The sequence below is a fragment of the Jaculus jaculus genome, chromosome 16 (assembly GCF_020740685.1).
Source record: "Jaculus jaculus isolate mJacJac1 chromosome 16, mJacJac1.mat.Y.cur, whole genome shotgun sequence".
Taxonomy (NCBI): Eukaryota; Metazoa; Chordata; class Mammalia; order Rodentia; family Dipodidae; genus Jaculus; species Jaculus jaculus.
In genome coordinates, this window is record NC_059117.1 from 31,723,842 (window position 1) to 31,745,863 (window position 22,022).

General features: G+C 37.0%; 1 protein-coding gene across 17 annotated transcripts in view; it reads left to right on the forward strand.

The window, feature by feature from the left end:
* Hdac9 (histone deacetylase 9) overlaps nucleotides 1–22,022 on the forward strand; it is a 915,786-nt gene that overhangs the window by 579,437 nt on the left and 314,327 nt on the right. For 13 of the 17 annotated variants that reach the window (XM_045135719.1, XM_045135721.1, XM_045135729.1 and 10 more), the window contains one exon: nucleotides 7,528–7,788. The exons of 1 other annotated variant lie outside the window; for it this stretch is intronic. In XM_045135719.1, the coding sequence (XP_044991654.1) occupies nucleotides 7,528–7,788 (261 nt within the window). Of the gene's footprint in view, nucleotides 1–7,527; nucleotides 10,152–22,022 lie in introns of those variants that run through there. 3 more of the 17 variants (XM_045135732.1, XM_045135734.1, XM_045135733.1) reach the window with 1 other exon arrangement.

A 22,022-nucleotide genomic window follows, 5' to 3' on the forward strand; every position in this document is an offset into this window, starting at 1 on the left:
TGTACACTGATTTTGTTTATGGTGTATGAGGAAAGACGTGACAGATTGGCCCATCAGCATCAACTATTCAGATATGTGTGATGTTCAAGTCAGGTGTCTGCTTATGTATGAGGTGCTAGAATATGAAATGATCACATGATCTCAGGAAACCTCAATGGCACCAAGGACTATGAAAATGCTACAGCCATAAACAAAAATAGCAATAGAGTACAGTACACCAGTAAAGTCTGCAATGATTTTAATGAACAATAATAGTACATTCGATGGAGCCAGTCAGACATGTACAAATTTGAGGAAATAAAGGGAACATAGCATATGCTAATTCTCTGTGAGAGAACCAGGTTGGTATGTGTGTGTTCACAAGACAGGCAGAGAACAGTGTGCTCAGAGCATATAAATGACAGAGATACTGTGAGAAATGGATGAGGCTAGGTCATAGATCATCTGTGGATCACATTATGAAGTTTGGATTTTATTGTAAGCATAATGGGAGCTAGTTGGGGAATATATATAGAGAACTGGTGACAGCTAACATATTTTGAGAAGGATCACTAGATCCACAGTAACAGAATGAAGTGCCAACGTCCAAGGGTGCAGGATGCACACCCAACAGCTGACTGTTATTTGTAGTTCAGCAAGAAAATGATGGCATTTCAGATTACAATGGTAGCAGTGAAAATGGAGAACTGTGTCAAGATATAAGCTATACTTTGTAGGTTGAATTGCTATAGGTTTACTAGTAGATGAAAAAAAAAAAAAGATGAGAGGAAAACAAGGGTAACAGCTAGAATTTTAGTTCATGCAATTGGATGATGTTTGTTCAAATAAGAAAGCTTGGGTCAGCCATTCAAGGTGGATGAGATTGGAGATTATCCTGTTTTGGTTTGTTTTTTTACCTTTGGTATCATCTCAATATACTGTGTTTGTGTGTGTGTGTGTGTGTGTGTGTGTGTGTGTGTGTGTGTGTGTGTGTTGGGTCTGTCTGTATGTATGCTCATATGCACGTGGGTACATATAAGTTGACATATATATATACATATATACATATATATACACACACACACACACACATATGCTAGGGGCCATAGTGGGTGTCTTCCTCAATCACTCTTCACCTTACTGTGATGAAGTGGTTCATCACTGAACGTAGAGTTCACCAATTTGCATAGACTAGATAGCTAGAAAGATGCACAAATCCTGCAGTCTGAATTTCTCCAGCACTGGTTTTCCAGATACCTGCTGCTGTGCAACTTTTACGTGGGTGTAAAAGATTTGAATTCAGGTCCTCATGCTTGGACAGGAAGCACTTCACCAACTGAGACATGTTTCTAGCCCTCTTCTAAATAGTTTTGGTTTAAGCATTTTAGTAAACTAATGTCTATGCAAGTTAGGAGCTCAGAGGAGAGACTGGAATTGTTTATAATAATTCAGTTGTCTCATGGTATAGATTTTCAGATGAGAACGCAGTGGGGAGGAGTAGACAATTCATATTTTGTGATGTTGGAGATGAGTTGGTTTCTCTTCAATATAGTCCTTCTTCATAAAATAGTGGTTTTAACAATGCTATTAGATATTTTTCAACTCTAAAGTTTTACATCTGTGTGATTTCCAACCATAAATTACTGTTTTATGTCAAGAAACATTTCTTTTACAAACCCTTAAGGAATTCTGCTCTTGGAAAAAGATCATTTTGCCATTTCACTTTACTACCAAGAGATCACATTATTGTTCATTCTGGGTGCCTTTCATCAGTACATCAGAAGTGGAGATGCAGCCTGGGAAATATTGGAATAAGTGGCATGACTTCCAAGTTTTGCACTGAGAATTGTTGTATGAAATTGTTGTATGTTGTATGAAATGTGTGTCTGTCTTAGAAGAGTTGTAAATAGTGACCAAATTTGATTCATGGATTAATTTGGGTGATTTCTGGTTATTTCGATCACCTCAAAAGCACATTAACAAATAAAATTTAAGTTTTTGCTAATATTTTTATTTTCTGTGGGATATGGTCTCCATTAGGGTTTTGCTTTGACTTGATGCACCTTTGATGATCTCTTCCTATCTACCTTGCTTCACATTCACAGACACCTGCCATTATTGTGGAATTATTATTGACCTCTAGAGAGAGTTCAGTAAAATGGTGTAAATGAAAACCTAGTTGGAATTGATTCCAAAGAATTTGTAGAGATAGAGATGAGTTGACAAACCAACCAAGTTCTATTGTGAAAGGAAATATATGATGGGCAAGGGGAAGATTTTCTTTAAGGTGGATTATATTACTGAGAATATTCAGATGAGGATATCTCAGCACTGAGGGGAAATGTGTGGTGGAGGAGACAGAGGATGATAGTGGGAGAGGATGGAATCTGGGACATAACCAAGAGCTAGCCAGACAAGGGAGGAAGTTTGCTAATTATAACAGCAGGAAGGATGTATGGCACATTTTGGTAAGTGTGGTGATATCTGATTGCTTCTCCTCAAATGCTTCTTTTATTGCAATAATGTAATAAGCAAAATAGTGTGAGGGGAGAAAGGATTAAGTATAGTAAGGCTTGAGGAGACAGAAGGTGGTATGTGGTAGTCACTGAGGAGTGAGAATCAGTGAAGTAGAAGACAGTCAGGTACAAGAAGGGCACCTGAGAGGTGTGGTCGTGAATTTAATGAGAAATACTCAGCATGACTTACAATCTTCTTTAGCAGATATATATATATCTGAGAGAGAGAGAGAGAGAGAGAGAGAGAGAGAGAGAGAGAAAGAGAAGAGTGTTGAGTGAGCTAAGATATTCTATTGGTAGTGTTACCTTTTCCTGCAGAGATGTGAACACATCAAAGTTAAGGAGCCCATCAAAGTGCAACTCGGTAAACCAGTTAAGTTTACTGAACTTAATTACAGGCACAATAGTAACTCCAAAGGAGCTTTGTTACCATGAAACCTCACCCTACAATGGATGATAATTTTGTGAAAGCTGTATCATTTAGTTCCCCATTCAGTTCACTTTCTATTTCAAGTATACACCAGTACCCCTCAAGATCACTTGCAGGTCCAGAATTGTGCAGAAGGCCGGAGTGGCTGGAATCTCAGGTGAGGGTCCCGTGACTATCCCCTTCTCTTTCCAGTATGGAGTGTTAACACCTCCATTTCTATTGTCATAAAACTAGAAATCGCTGCATTATTCTTCTTGTTTCATTGCCATGGCTACCAACCAAAGCTGTCTCTAAGGCCATATGGTTTGGGATGATGCTCTTATCCTCAGAAGGAAAAGCCATCTACCACACTTACTCAATACCATCTGTTCTGAGGAGGGAAGTCTCCATGTAGGGGGGGAACCAGTGGAATCCCACCCAGAAGAGGGAAGTGAGCGACTGAGGGGAGAGATGGGCAGTGGGACTGTGGCTAGAACATATGGGTGTTGAGAAATGCTGAATTCAGAATATTCTGATAGATAAAAGGAACTCACTGGGCTCTGAGAATTAGAGATGTGTAGCATTCCTGATAAAGATTGAGTCTAAAGCAAAAATCACATTATTTGGAAACTGATGAAGACTAGAGGACAAGATCACGAGGGGCTCGGGAGGTCAAGGGACTGAGAGGCCATGTTGGAGCCTGGAAGAAGAAGAACAGAGTCTTTTTACTCAGCAGGTGGGGTGGGTGACTTCCTTTTGGTTATTTGATACTCCCTGTAACATCAAAGATCAGAAGCTGGCTGAAGGTCAGAGTCACCCTCCAGTAAGCAGGGACTCCTGTGTCAAGGTATTTTGAGCACTCACTAGGCCATCTGGATAATCTGTCATGAGAAACCTTACATCTTGTCCCATGGCCCCCCATAGGTTTTTTTTTTTTTTTTCTGCTGTCTTCAAGGAGTTGTTACTGACAAGATTGTTTAAATGCATGAAGTGTCTGCTAGACTCGTGTCACTATGCCATGTTTTCCATCATATTCTGGTTCTAATGAGCCAGCTCCCATTCACTTTCCCAACAAAGTGTGGTGTCAAGGGGACAGTTTCCATGGCTCAGTGAGCTTCTGTCCAGATGAACTGTCAGCAGTCTTGCAGATAGTGGCTCTGAGGGACTCTCAGAGAAATCCCATCTCCCTGCAAGATCCTCTAACCTTCCCTCCCGTTGAGACTGAGCAAAGTTATGGAGTTAAGAAGGCTGCTTCCTCTGAAGAATAAATAGTAATTCTCCCCAAAAATGTTGCTCTTCCCAAACTGGGACTTTTACATTCTTACTCATTTTCTATGGTCTTGTATGTTATTTCTTTAAAGACCAGTTAAATGGGTTCCTACAGAAATGTAGCCAAAATTCAGAATTATTTCATTGTCTCTTTTCTTCAGACTGTCAACTATGTACAAATAATTATGTATTTAAAGAAAGGAATTGCTGATTACTGTTCAGTGGTAGGACAATGGTGAAGAAAATAATTTCTGAAGACATTTTTGAGCATGGTTGGAATTGTCTCCTTACACTGACTGCTGGAACAATAGAAAGTAGACTGTTAGCACAAAGGCAATTATTATTGAACTTTGCTTTCTTCACTTTGATGGAGAGAGAGAGAGGGGGGCGGGGGGAGTTTGAAGTAGGGTTTTACTCTAGCCCAGGCCGACCTGGAATTCACTATGTATTCTCAAAGTGGCCTTGAACTCAAGGCAATCCTCCCGCCTCTGCCTACCAAGTGCTGGGGTTAAAGGCATGTGCCACCATGCCTGGCTTGATGTGGATTTAAATTAGAATGCATTGTGTTTTCTTCATCATCTCTGACTTTGGTTTGGAAATATTTAAATCTCATGTGGACTTATTCTGAGTTGCATTTTATTTCTTTGTAATATTTGCCACCAAAATATGATATAGTTGTGATACTCTTAACATCTTTTCTTTGCTTTCTCTTGTTCTCTAACCCACTAGTTTTCAATTGCACAAAATGCAGTGGTATTCTTGTTTAATCTAGTGGTTATATTATGCCTTCTGCAAAAATTATTCCATATTTATCTCCACCCATAACACCCATGCACATGTGGGCACACATGTGGGCATCTGTCACACACATACAGCTGTCTCCTTTTGTACCCTTCATTCTAAGACATGAGTCCTCAGTGAAACTCCCTTAAGCATTCCAATTCAAACTTATTCCACATAATATGGTACTCTCATATAATCCTGCATTTATTTTTCTAAAGCACTTGTGACACATGAAAATAAATTCATCATAAATAAAAGTAACTATACATTTACTTATTTGATGTCTTTGTAACACACTGAACTCTGAGCTTGTTGAGGACAGGGCATGGCAATTTCTATCTTGAGCCTTGTTGGCACTCAGTAAATAATTGAACAAATGGATGGAAATCCCCGGTACACACCCTACAGTGAAATTGAAAGGGTATTTCAATGTGGCAAGGACTATTATCCATGGTGTGGACCACAAGGAGGTTTTAAGCCTCAGGAGCTGGTCCTTCAAAGACTGGGTGCTTGTATGTTCAAACTTTAACACATATTTATTTTCTAAAACCTACATTTAAGTATGAGTGAGAGGAAAAATTATTTTTATTATGAATTATTAAGCTTATTTAAGGGAAATCACAAATTGTGGGCTTTATTTAAGGAAGTTTGGGATTTCAGAGAAATTGAGACCTATAAAGACAGACTACAGTAAAGCTGGAAGCATGTGGAAACTGAGGTCTTCAAAAAGAAATTTAGATAAAGATGCTGCCACATGAAAAGTAGAATCTAGAAGCTTGTATAGGAGACTTAGGAGGAAGCCGCATGGCATCTGCCACGTGTTTTTGTTTTTGTATTTTTTCCATGAGGAAAGTTAAGAGGGCAGATGGTGAGCTTCTAGGAAAAATGAGAGGGCAGATGTCAAGGCGGAGACCAGGAGATTCAGAGGAGAAATGAGGAATGAAAAGAGTTACATTCATGGTTACCTCGAGTCTAAGGAAATTACACAGGTAGCAGACTGGTAAACTTAACTTTTATGTAAAAAACAAAAAAGTCTGTGGTCATGGCTTTGGTGGTGACATTAAGAGTGTGCTACTTGTTTGGACAGTTAACATGTTACTGACATAGACAATAACACTAACCTTCCCCCAAAATAGTTTGAAACCTATCCACAGTCAATGAGACCATTGTGAAATAAAACAAAAGTCCTGTGTAAGATGAAATTATCTTAAGACTTTCACCCATTTATTATCTTTCATACACTACATTGTGTTATTTATTTTAGGAATGTTACCAGTCATTTTTAAATCATTAAAACAATCCACAGGCATTTGAAGGTTATATATACTTTTATTAGTAAAGAAATAAAATATCTAAATAATTTTAAGCTGATATATAGTTCCATTTACTTATTATTTAATTCCATTTAGATCAGGTCATCAAACATTATAGGAGTTATCAAATATTTTATAAAACTTTACTTTTTTGAAAGTTCATAATTTTAAAATATATTTTTGTTTATTTTTATTTATTTATTTGAGAGCACCAGACAGAGAGAGAGAGAAAGAGACAGATAGAGAAGGGGTATGCCAGGGCCTCCAGCCACTGCAAATGAACTCCAGACGCGTGTGCCCCCTTGTGCATCTGGCTTACATGGGTCCTGGGGATTTAAGCCTCCAATTGAGGTCCTTAGGCTTCACAGGCAAGTGCTTAACCGTTAAGCCATCTCTCCAGCCCAAGTTCAGAATTTTAAAATGAACATTTCTTTGCTTTCTAATTTCAGAAATATTGCAGTAATGTGACCGTATAAGTAAGGGAAATTAGTCACAAAACACTATCACTATCTTTGTTTAGGGTTTTTACGGCAGTTAACATTTACTTAAAGTTGAGATTGAAGAAGTTTTCCATTACCTACATCCTCCTTTGAAGAAAGAACTCTTCTCAACTTTACTTGCGTTCAGAAGACTCTGTAAAACCATGGGGTTTCCATGGACAAAATTCATTTTCATTTTCCCTCACCTTACCTTTACAACATGTTCTAGAAAGCTACATGTTAAAGGAGAAAACTGAAAAGGAAAAAGAGGACCCAGGCGATAGCTACCTTTGTACAGGCCCTGCCTTGCAAGCATGCCCACAGGAAAGCGCTGGGTGTGGTGCGTGGGCCCGGGGCCCTGGTGCTGGAGGCGGGGCCGGGGGGTCGGAGACAAGAGGGTCCCTGGAGCTCACTGAACAGCCTGTAGCGTAATTTGAGACACTTATCTCAATTAAAAAAAAAAAGTTGTAGTGCTTTGATGCCCACAGTTGTCCTCTTCCCCCCACACATGTGGGCACACACACACACACACACACACACACACACACACACACAATTTCCTGCCTTCCTCACCGACTCCCTCCTGCGGTACGGAAAGGTTGAGCGTGGCTGGTTTAGATTTGATAGAGTGGAAAGCTTGCTGTGCACTCGTTGGCATGATGACCAGTGATTAGAAATCAGGGTGGACTGAAGTATTTGTTAGGCATCAAAAGTATAACTTGAATTTCTGTTACCATCAAGAACTATTGACTTTTGAACCCCTGAACACTCTCTTCTAGCTGCTATCAAAGTCTATTGAACAACTGAAGCAACCAGGCAACCACCTGGAGGAGGCGGAGGAGGAGCTTCAGGGGGACCAAGCCATGCAGGAAGACAGAGCGCCCTCTAGTGAGAACAGCGCTCAGAGCGACTGCAGTGCTTCTGTGGGGGACGCACTGGGACACGGAGCTGTGAAGGTCAAGGAGGAGCCAGTGGACAGTGATGAAGACGCTCAGATCCAGGAAATGGAATCTGGGGAGCAGGCTGCTTTTATGCAACAGGTAATAGGCAAAGATTTAGCACCAGGATTTGTCATTAAAGTCATTATCTGAGCAGGAAATGCATTGCAGATTTTGGCAAATGACCATAGTTTCTATCTCCAGTTTTAGTGTTTAAGGCTTCTAATACAGGTAAAATGCATTTATCTACATGGAGATCAGTCTATATTGTTACCTAAATAGGTGTGAAGATTTCAATGAAATTCCACTGGTAAGAAAATACCTGCTACACTAAAATTATGCTATGTAGTACACAAGTAATTAATAGGCTTTAAATTCATCTCAAAGCCTGCTACACCAGTTACTTTGAAGGAACAAGAAATCACTATAATTTTTTGTTTATCTGCTGAGATCGATGACTGTTGGATATAGTCTCCCAGTCTGGTCAATGAAGCATTCTAGTTTTTTTTTTTTTTTTTTTGATGTTTTTTAACATCTATAACTCACTTTTCACATCATTGTACATAATGTAACATACTACAGTCTTGAACACTGTTGAAGGTGGTCTGCCCCTTTTTTTCCTCTCTTTTTTGTTGTTGTTACTAAGTAGAAATACGCTGGTAACTGCGCCAGACGTCCTAGGTTATTACATAGGCAGCAATTGAAGATACTAGGAAATCAGGTGGTTTGAAATATATAGATGCAACTTTAGTATTTTAAAGATTATGTTATGTCTCACACACCACTGCACAATTAACTTTAAACTTGTGTAATTTGATGGCACTGTGTATTGAAAAAGGTGAAATGGAGCAGATCAGATATGGATGAGAAGTATTACTCAGCACTGTGGTCCAATCAGATGCTGTGATGTTATCTACAGTCACAGAAAACACATTAACAGTATGATTACATCTGGTATCAAGTTAAAATCAGCTTCAGGAGAAGGTGTGTCCTTTTTTTTTTTTTTTTTTTTCTGCAGTCCTTACTATTAGAATCTCTTAGATACGCTTCCATGGCATCTACCATATCATTTTGGCAAATGCAAATTCATGACGGTTGGATTTAAAATGAATTTACTTGTACATAGTGCACCTTCAAAAGGAGTGTGTCCTTGGGTGCTGTAAAAATCAAACAGTTCTGAAGTCAACAGAAGATGATGTTTACTTAAGTCAGTTCTTTGTCAGGTTCCTGCTGTTCTGCAGAAAAGTGATTCTATGAGGCTGAACAGGAAATGCCTTGTGGAAACAGGAAGTCTAAGTGATTCATGTACTGAGGAATGTAAGAAAAGACTGCAGGATAGTGTTTTGCTCTTTCTGTTTTTAAAGGGCACTCTATGAATTGATTTATTGTCTAAGAAAATAACACCACCAGTAGGGAAATTGTTACGGAAGCCATTCAGTGGAACGTTTCCTTCATATTCCCTTTTGATATGTTTACCTTGTTTTATAGATTTACTTTTGTTAAGCTAGTTTAAGGTTCACTGTATTAAAACCTGTTTAATATGGATAATCCAAATTGACCTAGAATCTTTGTGGGCTTTTTTTTTCTATTAAAATATTTATATTTCTAAATCCAAGGCATTTTAAGGTGTAGTATTCTGTTTCAAGGAGACATAGCAGTTTTGCCAAATGTAGACATTTTTCAAATGTATGTTATTGGCACGTGTTGTTTACATTTTGCTGTGACATTTAAAATTATTTCTTTAAAAATGTTCCTACTAAAGATACATTATCCTTTTTTAAAAAATTCTCCATTTGAATTAAATTAACATAACTAGAAGTTAGAAAGTTTAAAACTTTTCCATATAATGAAAATCCTTTTGATAATTTGACAAATAGCTCTAACAGGCAACTCTCCCTATCTCCAACATATTTCAGTTAGTCTATTCCTCCATATTAAAATGACTTTTGTCAGTTGTTTTACATTAAAAATATGGCATGCCTAAGATAAAATTGTGTATTTTTCCATCTCATAAATATTCATTTCCTTCAGTCTTTTTTCAATCTCATAAAAAAAGGGATAGTGCATCTTTTAAAATACATTTTATTTGGGGAGGAACATGTGGCTGAGCAGACTTTTGTATAATATTACTTCAAAGATATGTAATCACAAACAACAAAAATCCTATTTTTTATAATGTCATTTAAGAGAGTTTCATCAGTACATTTGGTGGACGTCAATTGTTTGAATTTGATAGTCTTTGAATTTAGTTAAGAAACTACCTGGAACCAGTGAAAAGGAAAGCTGGGCTTAAATAATCATAGAACTAATTGATATATGTCTTTAAAAATCTGCTGTATTTATTATAATTCACCCTTGGAGGTGACATCTTGTTTTGTGTTGTAAATATATTGTTTGTATGTTTCCTTTCTTGCCTTCTGTTATAAGTCTCTTCCTTTCTCAAATAAAGTTTTTTTTAAAAGATCCCTTTTTATACATTTGACTTTGTGTAAACTTGATATATTTAATCGAATTTGAAACTTGTACACTAGGTGTCATCTACCAAAATTTATTGCCATGTTTTTGGTGAAATAAGTAAATGAAGGTATTTTGAGAAATAACTCCTAACATCATTAAAAATAACATATTCAACAATAATGATTTTAAACCATATCAGCAATTATCAAATAGCAAGCATTTGCAAAATGTATTGTTTCCTTCATTTTCTAGTGTGACCTTTATAGGATGTGTTATCATTTTTGGTATTTAAAATAAAATGTCATCCTCTAGATATAAATTTTTATATAAATAGATGTCAGTTCCTAAGTGTACTCAATTTTTAAAAAAATCTTAAAAAGATTAAAGTCCCTTGAACATAACAAGCATTCAATAAATATTAAAATGATAATTTTTCCAAGTATCATAATAATTATGTCTTTTACAATGAAATTTTGGACTATAGATAAAAGTAACACTGAATAAAATTAAAGAGAAAAGAGTAATTAAATTATTTCCCCTTATAAGATAACAATTATTTCCACACTTGTTGAATAATAAAGAGCTTATTCAGGTAGAGGGAGCTGAACCATGCACAACACATGGGCCATGTGGAACCTGTCTCAGCCTTTGACTGAACTGAATGATTGTCAGTGCTTGAGAATGTCTTACTATGTATTTGATATAAAGGGTTGAAAGTAAATTTTTATACCTTGGTTCATATAAGCTAATTTTTAATAATATTAAGCAAGAAGTATGGAGCTATGATTGTTGAATTTTTTACAGTGGGTTATTATTCCTTTGTACCATGTGTAAAGATGGTTGCTGAAGGTAGTCATTAGGATTTTAAAAAATTTTTATTTTCTTTCATACTTGAGATTTCCAAAAGGAATTCTGGGTTTGATTTCTCAGTAACCACAAAAAACCAGATGCTCGAAGTATCACATGCATCTGGAGTTCATTTGGAGTGGCAAGTCTAACAGGCAACTCTCTCTATCTCCAACATATTTTGGTTAGTATATTCTTCCTTATTAAAATTACTTTTGTCAGTTGTTTTACATTAAAAATATGGCATGTCTAAGATAAAATTGTGTACATTTTTTAAAAATCTAGTACTTAATAAATGGTTAGGTTGATTACACAGTGTCATGTTCAATTCCCCAGGACCCACGTTAGGTAGATGCACAAAGGGGGGCATGAGTCTGGAGTTCATTTGCAGTGGCTGGAGGCTCTGGCATGCCCATTGTCTGTCTGCCTCATTCTCTCTCTCTCTCTCTCTCTCTCTCTCTCTCTCTCTCTCTCTCACTCACTCACTCTTTCTCTCTCGCACTCTTTCTCTCTCTCTCTCCCTCTTTCTATATCAAATAAAATTAAAAATATATTTTTATTATTATTTGACAGAGAGAAGGAGGCAGACAGAGAAAGAGTGAGTTTGGGCATGCTAGGGCCTCCAGCCACTGTGAACAAACTCCAGATGCATGCATCACTTAGTATATCTGGCTTTACGTGGATCCTGGGGAATCAAACCCAGACAGTTAGGCTTGCTTTGCAAGCAAGAGTCTTTAATAGCTCAGCCATCTCTTCAGCCCTATTCAGTATGTTTTAAAGCAGGCTATTTTTGTGACTTTTCTCAATATTTGGAACATGTATATAACTGAGTAGATATAAATGTTGAGAATACAATCACGGTCTTATATTGTTACATAATCCAGGTCTATCAGTTGTAACCAATACAGTGAAGAATAAGGAGGTGTCAGAGAGGGAGTTTGAGACTATCATTTCCTATCTTATTAATAATCTATCCACACCAGCTTGAAGAGGCAAGAGCACAAGAGTAATTAAAGAATATAGGCAAGTAAAGAGATTGGTAATGTGACTTTTTAGTCAAGCTATGATTGCATACACACACACGCACTCATATAATTTTAGCAAGTTTCTTTTCTTATGCTTATACCTCCTATTTTGGAGCTTAGAAACATGTGCTTTAGCAGTGCTGTATTTCTGAATCTTCTTCCTTTATAGAAAGGCTTTTGCTTTTAATTACTGCAAAACACTGTGCCAGGTATGGTTGTAAACACTTCTTATGTATTAAACTCTTTTTTTTTTCCCCCACCTACATCTACCAACTTTAGTCCTCACAAGAACCTTTGTGGTGGGTATTATTATCATCCCCTCACAGAGCCCAGAGCACTGAGGCACAGAGTAGAGTAAAAGTCCTACTTAGTGGCAGGTTAAGTACCTGGCACTCAATCAACCTTGACCACCATGCTGTTTGTTCAACAGCATGTTTGTTACACATCCAATATTCTTGTTTCTGTCCAATTTATCCAATTGCTTCTACTTCTCTCTCCTCCCTTTCTTTTGACTCCCTCACCCTTCACTTTTCTCAAGATCAGTCTCTTTAAGTTATAAGCTATAAATTATAAGCTTTCTTATTCATAGATTAGGGTTTCTTCCACATGACATGTTTAGCCATTTTCCATCCTTAAAACTCTGGGACTTCTTTTTTTGTAACCAGAGGCTGTGCTAGAATCAAATAAACATTTTTGCACTTGTAGTTAACTTTGGAGAAGAAGGAAGAAGGAACTTCAATCAGCTAAGTGGTCCTTTCCCACTTCTTTTAAATAGGTTTTATTATTGTTTTCAGGTGGAGAGAGAGAGAGAGAGAGATGGGACCAACAGACCCTCTTGCCACTCCAAATGAACTCCAGATACATGTGACATTTTGTGCGTGTGGCTGTTCGTGGGTACTGGGTAATCAAATCAGGGCCATCAGGCTTTGAAAACAAATGCCTTTCTACTGCTCAACCGCTGAGCTCTCTCTCCAGCCCATCTTTTTCCACTTCTTACCTTCTTTCCTAAACCAAAGTTCAAAGTCCAATGTTTCAGCAGAACATGTTCTCTTTAAAAATTCTTAAACTATTGAGCTAGGTTGATAATCATTTTGACCTAATATAGCTGGTATAAAATGTGAAAGGGAAAATGAGTTTTTGTTGTAGTGTTCTAGACTTCCAAGGTGGTTTTCTCATTAAAAGGCACACAGTTCTCCTGAGCAAACCTACGATTCTGATCACACATGAGGTTCTGGTGCTGCTGTCCTGCCATGGACCTCTGGAACATGCACTTTTCAAGACCTTTGGAATATAGTTCAAGTCAGCAACAGTTTTGGAGATGGTCAAGGGCCATGACCACTTTCTGAAACACGGGCTGATTTTAATACCAGATCTTCAGATACTCTGATTCACTTTTCAGAATATGCTACGTAGTATTTCTGGAATATTTTTCTCAGTTTCTTCTGCATTTTGACACAAGTGTCAATTATTCTCACTATATTTATAGCTGTTACTTTGATCATGTTGCATTTTTTATCTATTTTATCTTCTAATTGCAATCGTTCCTTGGTTTATTTCTATAGCTTAATGTAACCAAGGCATATCATTTCTCTCACAGGCTCTGTGCTATAATACTTTTAATTGAGTTAAAAATTTATATAGCATAAAATTCACCCCTTTCAAGTGTATAATTAGCTAGAATATTTATAAGGCTCTTTAGCCATTACTACTACCTAATTTTAGAATTTTTTCATCATCTCTTCCACTTATGCAGTCACTTCCCCATTCCTCCACTCCTTGCAACCATTCATCTGTTCTATGTCTGTATGGCAAACGTGGGCATTTTATATCCATGAAATCATGCTTTGTGTGGCATTTTGTTTATGACTTCTTCCCTTTTATGTAGCATTTTCAGGCTCATTCTTCTGGCACGAATCAGTAGCTCATTGCTTCTGGTGCTTCAACAATATTATATTACACATACACTACATTTTAAATCAATCCACTAGTTCAATGACACTGGATGTTTTACCTGTAAGTAATGCAGTTTTTGTGTTAACTTTCATTTTTTCTCTAAAATGTGTGTGTGTGTGTGTGTGTGTGTGTGTGTGTGTGTGTGTGTGTATGGATAAAATTTCTGAGTCATATGATAACTCCATAATTCTGAGGGGTCACCAAATTTTTCCTCATGCCTGTACTATTTTATGACTTTCCTACTAGCAATATCAGAGGTTTCCAAATTCGTCATATGTTTGCCCAACACAACTTTTTCCTTTTTTTTTTTTAATGGTAGCCATGTTGGTGAATGTAAGGAACTATCATTCTTGTTTTGATTATTGTTTCCCTAAAATTTATGATTATATGCAATTTCTTATTTGCCTATTGGGAACTTAAGAACTTCTTTGGAGACATGTCTATTCAAGCATTTTCCTATTTTTACATTGGCTTATGTTTTTATTATTGACTTATAAGAGTTCATAAATGTATTTTGGTTATTAAATCCTTATCATGTATGTTCATCATATATATATATATAATTTCCATTCTGTGTGCTGCTATTTATTTTAAGAATTTTTTGTACAAATAGTTGGAATTTTATTGAAATTGAATGTGTTTTTCATTTTGTTCTTCATAATTTTGCTGTCATTTTAGAAACCATTGTTTATCCCAAGATCACAATGTTTTACTCCTGTGTTTTCTTCTTGACATTTCATAGCTCTTAGTTTTAGGTCTGACCTTTTTTTTTTTTTTTTTTAGGTCTGACTCATTTTTGACTCTAAGCATGATTTTAAAATAATTTTCTTTCATATCTTCAAATGGTCTACATTTGGGACAGGGACCCCCATTTAAATCAGAATGGACTCATAATTCTTCTACCTCTGCCTCCAGAGTGCTAGGATGACAGGAATGGGCCATGTTTCTGAGCAATGTTATTCTTATAGAAGATCTTGTTGACCATTAGGCTTCATTTCCTGGTTGATTTTTATCTTGTTTTTCTGTCATTTCTGCCGCTGATTTTTGTTGCTATCTGGTCTCTCATTTGATGTGACCATCTCCCCTTTCCCCAAAGAATAATTTGAATGCTAACAACTTGATATTTAAGATATCTGGCTTAGAAAGAGGAAGAAATTAAGTTTATTTTTAAGAAATATCTTTCTGATGCTCTTTAAAGAGGAAATCAGTTAATTTACTTCATAGGTACAGTTATAAAATCCTACCCTGGTTACACATTTTTACTTATGTCTACTCTGCACTTACATTTCATCCACCATTAATACTTATGCCTCTACTTTGATCTTTGTTATTTTGTTAATAAAATTTTTTAAAAAACCCTTGCATTTCTAGGATTGAAATTCATAGCCACTATCTCCCAGTATCAAGGGAGAGAGGGGCCATTTTTCCTCTCTCTCCAGAACTGGCAGCCAAGTTTTTGGGGGGTCCTCGGATGGATAGGAGCTCTCTCTCACCCTGGCACGAGACCGTTTTTCCCTTTTATTATTGTCTTCACTTTTGATCTTTCTTGGAAAAGTAAGTTTTAAAAATCATTTCTTACATTTTGTTTTGTTTTGTTTTGTTCTAAGGTCCATGTGTAGTCACTTAGGCTCCTGAGCTACACGTGGCCTGCATGGGATATTTGGCTCTACATGGTGTACTTCTTCTCTCCACTTTATTTTCCCTTAACTCCCGGTTTCCCCCCACCCCCACTTCTTTGTAAGAACTGAATAAAATGTGGTATAAGAAAAAAAGAAATCCATAGCCACATATAGCTCTTAATTAAATTGAGGTTGGTGAAGATTTAAACATGCCCCAAGTGCAAAATATAAACAAAATTTCAAAGACATGGCATAAATACACTAGTATCATTTAAATCATACTTGATTACATATTGAAATAATATTATAAATATATGAGATCATGTAACTATTAAAATAAACCTTGTTTCTTTTACTTTTAATATAGCTAATATAAATGTTTAGTTTATATGTGTGGTTTGCAATTGTGGCTCATGTTATGATTTTATTTTTATGTCTATATAACTAACTTGTATGATAAATATATATTTAAGACTATACACAAATTATAGAATAAATATAGCTCTACATTAGGTCACCTTCACCTCCCTTTGTATCTTGGTAATGGATGGGTTTCATCACCCCGGAATGGAAACCCAAACTATACAATCTGAACAGATGAAGGTGTTTCCTTACAAGTATCTTTTTCTTCCACTTGGTCTGAAAAATGGATGTGTAGAAGAATGCTGAGACATCAGAGATTTACAGATTTATCTTCTTTACCTTTAAGGCATCTCATATCTGTCAGCTTCATTATTGGTATTTTTGCAAGGGCTATTCACTTATAAAAGTTATAAATCCAACTACCAATGTGCCTGCTTTGTTTCCCACCTCTCACTTCTATTGGTGGAACCGCCCACCGCTAAGACATGAGGTGGATTGTCAAAGAGTCCCATTTGATTGTCATCTCCTCTTTGTCTCACTTAAACAATTGTTCTTCCTACTTCTCCTTTCAAACCATCATATCTCTTCACTTCCCTTTTGGCTGTGTTTCCCTAGGTACTACCTTACTTAATATGAAAATAAATAAATATATATATTTGCCATTAAAATAGATCTCATAAGCAATTTAGTTAGCAAACTATATCATCTTCCATTTCCATGCAATTATTTCCTCCTCTTCATGCAGATGGCCTTAGGGATATACAGTCCTAAAAATTCAGCCTTCTAACTACTTATTGCAACTAGGGGTCCACTCAGCCGGGCTTCCTCAAGAATTTTGCCTTTGTCTCGGAACCTGACTTCCTTTCTGATTCCTGCTCTTTTGGCCTTCTGCCACTTTGGATGTCTCCCACCAGAGGACTGTAGCCCATTTGGAATTAGTGCCATGCAGTAACCCATGTAAGATTCTTCACTTCTTCCCTCAGTGCCATCACATCTTTTGGTCTTTGGATGCTAGGGAAGCAGACTGTGTCCCTCATGTTTATCACCCCTAGGAACCTGCACATTAGTCCATAGAATTTTATTTGATTCACTTATTTTCACATTCTTCACATGAAAATGACTATCAGCCATTTGCTTCCATATTACTTTACACGCACATTTTTGTTGAATGTGTGAAATATAGAGTGTTTTAAATGATGGCTATTTCTTGTGCTGTCCTATTGGTATTTTTAAAGCCAGCTCTAGTGAGTATAGCTACTAAAAAGTAGCTAGTTTCAACAGATGATTGGGCTTCTGCGTGAGAAGGAAAATACTTAATAGCAGAGGCCAGTAAGTTAAAAAGGAGATATAAAGGGAAGAGAAAGGAAGGGAGGAGGGTACTTAATAGGTTGGTATTGTATAGATGTAAGTACAATGATTGAGATGGGGAGGTCATATGATGGAGAATGGAATTTCAAAGGGGAAAGTGTGGGGGAGGAGGGAGGGCATTACCATGGGATATTTTTAATAATCATGGAAAATGTTAACAAAAATTGTGAAAAGAAAAAATAAATAAATAAATAAGAATTTCAAAAAAAAAAGTAGCTAGTTTCATTTTCATCCCCTGGTTAAGAGATGGGTTTTTTTTTTTTCCTTTGTGAATTTATGTAATATTACAACTTTTTTTCATAGATTCTATATATGCATCTTGGCTTATTGTATTCAGAACTGTATTTAGATAAATCCATTATCTCACATACTATTTTTAGCCTATTAACTTTTCCTTTGTTACTATTCTAATTACAACTTTGAAAACTATACTTTGGAGGGAAGACAAAATGATTCATATTAGATTAATGTTTCTCACAGTGAGTTGGCCTCATATTTCTTCACATTGAACACAGAAACAGATGTGCCGCTCTTGAGGGCATCAGTGTGTCTGTGAGATGCGGGCGGGGCACTGCCTCGTAGGTGTCACCCCTAGAAGCTGTCACATGTATCTGTGGTCAGATGACAGGAATTCCAACAGCAACTTAATGGCCCAGTAGCCACTGCACATGCAGCAAATAAATTCTACCAAAGCCCTACCACTCACTTGTAAAATATAATCAGCAATTATAGTTTTTATGTAAACTGTAAATTTAATCCCAGCGCTATTGTGTGCCAGTCAGAAAGCAATTCCCAGAAAATTGAATGGCCTGGTAGACTAAATGTATTCTCTTGTCAGATTTGTGTGGTGCTCTATATTTCTTTGGAGTCACCATAAAATAATCACAGAAATGGTTTCCCAGTTTTGTTTTCTTTTTGATTAAAAAAAAATGATTTATTTATTTACAAGTAGAGAAAGACAGAGAGAGAGAGAGAGGAGAGAGAGAAAATGGCATACCAGGATCTCCAACCACCACAAACTCCAGATGCATGTGGCATTTTGTGCATCTGGCTTTACATGGGTCCTGGGAATCAAACCTGGTTGTTAGTCTTTGTAGGTAAGCACCTTTACTGCAGAGCCATCTCTTCAACTCTCAGTTTTGTTTTCCAACAAATGCTTTCATATATTTTTCCGTGTCTAGTATGGTGAACACTGAAAGAATCTATAATGAGAAAACCTGGAATGATTTTCTGGTAATAAATAATTTGCCTCCTGAGTTTGAATAGCCATCAGTCTTCTTTTTCATTTCACATGAAGAACTTGTCTACTTTTTGCCTCTTTTATTTTTCTTTTATTTTTATTTTTAGAGAGAGAGAGAGAGGGAGAAAGAGAGAGAGAAAGAGAAAGAGGGAATATTGGCCTGCCAGGGCCTCAGCCACTGTAATCAAACTCCAGACACTTGTGCCACCTTGTAGGCGTGTGTGACTTTGTGCTTTCCCCACTTTGTCCATCTGGAGAGTTCAATTGAGGCAGGCCATCTCTCCAGCCCCCTTTTGCCTCTTTTAATATCTTATGTGTGTGTTGGTCATGCAGGTGGTGTTATAAGATCCCTCTTTTATATTTTGAAAACCATCTTTAGAATTGTGTTTTCTTGTGTATTTTTTACAGGGTTTTTTTTTTTTTTGCTTTTTCTTAATTATCCGACAAATTAAAATATAAAATTTAATAGTTTTCTGTTTTTAACCACATGTGAATGAATCTCGTATCACCACATGTGTTACAACTTTATTCACACTGTACCTCGACATATTCTGTTGTGTAAAGAAGGAGCTCTCTCACTCTTCCCCCACCCCTGCCATGGAAGTTGTCCTAGGATTTCAAAACTGTTCGGTTTGTACCATCCCAGCTTTGTGTGAGTGTGGGCGTGGGTGTGCTTGTGTGGTTTATTCCCGCGTGTGTACACATGCGCATGCCCTGTGCACACAGAGCATAGGGCACAGGGGAATGTTGGATGTCTTTCTGTATTGCATTTTTCTCTTACCTCCCGGAGACAGTCTCTCACTGTAGCTAGAGGTCCCATTGGTTTCATTTGACTGGCCAATCAGGGAGCCTCACTAATCCTCCCATCTCCCCCTCCCACACCCAGCGCTGAGATTAATATCCGATGTTTGTGTGTGTGTGTGTGTGTGTGTGTGTGTGTGTGTGTGTGTGTGTGTGTGTGTGTTTAATTTATTTGAGAGCGACAGACAGAGAAAGAGGCACAGAGAATGGGCGTATCAGGGCCTGCAGCCACTGCATACCAACTCCAAAGGCGTGCGCCACCTTGTGCTTCTGGCTTACGTGGGTATTGGGACTCGACCATTGAACGGGGATCCTTAGGCTTCACAGGCAAGAGCTTAACCTCTAAACCATCCCTCCAGCTCCCAATCTGGTATTTTAAGTGGATGCTGAGGTTCAGGTTCTCGTGCTCATGCGTAAATACTGTAACCTGCTGAGTTATCTGCTCAGCCTCCATCAAGGTTTTACTACGTGATAATCTAATTCAAAATTTTAACATGAAGTTTGTACTTTAGTCACTAAATATCCGCGTTCTTTCTGAGTTCTTAATCTACTTTTCAAAAGTGTAGCACAAAATGGGTGTTCATTGTATATGTAGAGTTTGATGGATTTTGACAAATGCATAAAACACATTTTGTTGTTGTTGTTTGAGGTAGGGTCTTACTCTGGCCCAGGCTGACCTGGAATTCACTATGTAGTCACAGGCTGTCCTCAACTCATTGTGACCCTCCTACCTCTGCCTCCTGAATGCTGGGGTTGAAGTCATGTGCCACCATACCAGGCTAAAACACAATTTAACTATAGAATATTTACATTATTCCAAAGAATTCCTTCTGGTCCCCATTTAAATCAATTCTCCACATGCACTGAACATACAGATCTAGGAAATTATCGATGTGTTTTCTGTCAAAATTAATTGCTTTTTCTATTACCAGAATGTCTTATAAGTAAATTATAATTTTTTTTAAAAAATGACATACTTTTGATCTGTATTGTTTTTTAGCCTGAAACGTCTTTCTGGAATTGATTTTTCAATTTTAATTGAATAGTTTTCCGTCGTCTGAATATACCTCACATGTTAATGCATTGATTTAGTAGTTATAATTAGGCTATTTCAAGTGTGGGCCATAATGAATAAAATTCCCTGCAGTGGTTTGATTCAGGTGTCCCCTATAAGCTTAGGTGTTCTGAATGCTAGATGCCCAGCTGATGGAGATTTCAGAATTAACACCTTCTGGAGGCAGTGTAGTGTTGGGGGTAGGGTTATGGGTATTATAGCCAGTAACTACTTGCTAGTATTTGGCACAGTCTCCTATTCCTGTTGTCCACCTTATGTTGGCCAAGGGGTGATGTCTACCCACTGCTCATGCCATCATTTTCCCCTGCCATCATGGAGCTTCCCCTCAAGTCTATAATCCAAAATAAACTTTTTTTTTTTTTTTTTACTCAAAAGCTGCTCTTGGTTGGGTGATTTCTGCCAGCAGGATAAACCTGGATGCAACATTCCCATTCTTGCATACACACATATTTCCACATTATTAAGTATTTCTAATATTAGGTACACATTTAAATAGGCTTTTTTTTTTTCTTTTGAGTAGTTAACTGGCTTATTGAATTGTATACCATGTAGATATTTGCCTTCCTGAGATTCTGCACAATACTTTCAATTGGTTATCATTTTATATTTGGCCAGTGATGCCTAGTAATTTCTATCAGTCCTTCATCCCTATTAGTGTTTGTGTTTTCTTTCAGCTCTATTTTATTTTATAAGTTCAATGGATGATAGTGGCATCTTTTTGTGGTTTTTACTAGAATCTCCCTGCTATCCAATGATGTTGAACATATTGTCATGTATTTCTAGGCATTTGGAGCCTCTTCAGTAAATTATTAATTCAGCTATGATACCCACTTTATATTGGTGTGCCTTTTTATAAACTGACTTAAAGAGTAATATGCATTTTATATAAAATATATCTCTAGATTGTTACTAGTTTAACAATATTGTCATCTTTTCCCTGACTTTTATGTTTTGAAAAAGAATTTTTTTTAAATTTTAATATGTTCCTTTTTATCAGTCTTTTCCTTCACTGGCCTGTGATTTAGAGGGGGGTCAAACAATAGCTTGCTCTGTTCCCTTCTTCTGTTTTAGTGTCCACAGCAAAAAATCAAAGAGCATTTAGAGTAAATTTCATATAGGATACAAAGATAAATCTCTATTTTTTCGGTGTCTTTTCTTTCAAATACTATATTCTTTTGAATTACACTGATGCCTTTTTTTAGAGAAGCACCTTAATCACTGAGCAATCTCTCCAGCATGATGCTTTTTTAAAAGAAATCTTGCCGGGCGTGGTGGCACACGCCTTTAATCCCAGCACTCGGGAGGCAGAGGTAGGAGGATCGCCATGAGTTCAAGGCCACCCTGAGACTCCATAGTGAATTCCAGGTCAGTCTGGGCCAGAGTGAGACCATACCTTGAAAAACCAAAAAAAAAAAAAAGAAATCTTTGCACATTCATGCATAAGCAAATATCTGAACTTGTTATTATTTCATTCCACTCACCTCTAAGTTCACATCAATACCGTGGAGTCCTGATTACTGCTGCTAGGTGCTAATATTTAAAGTCAGACCATATTTTGTTTCTGTATTTGTTTTTTATTTATTTTTAAC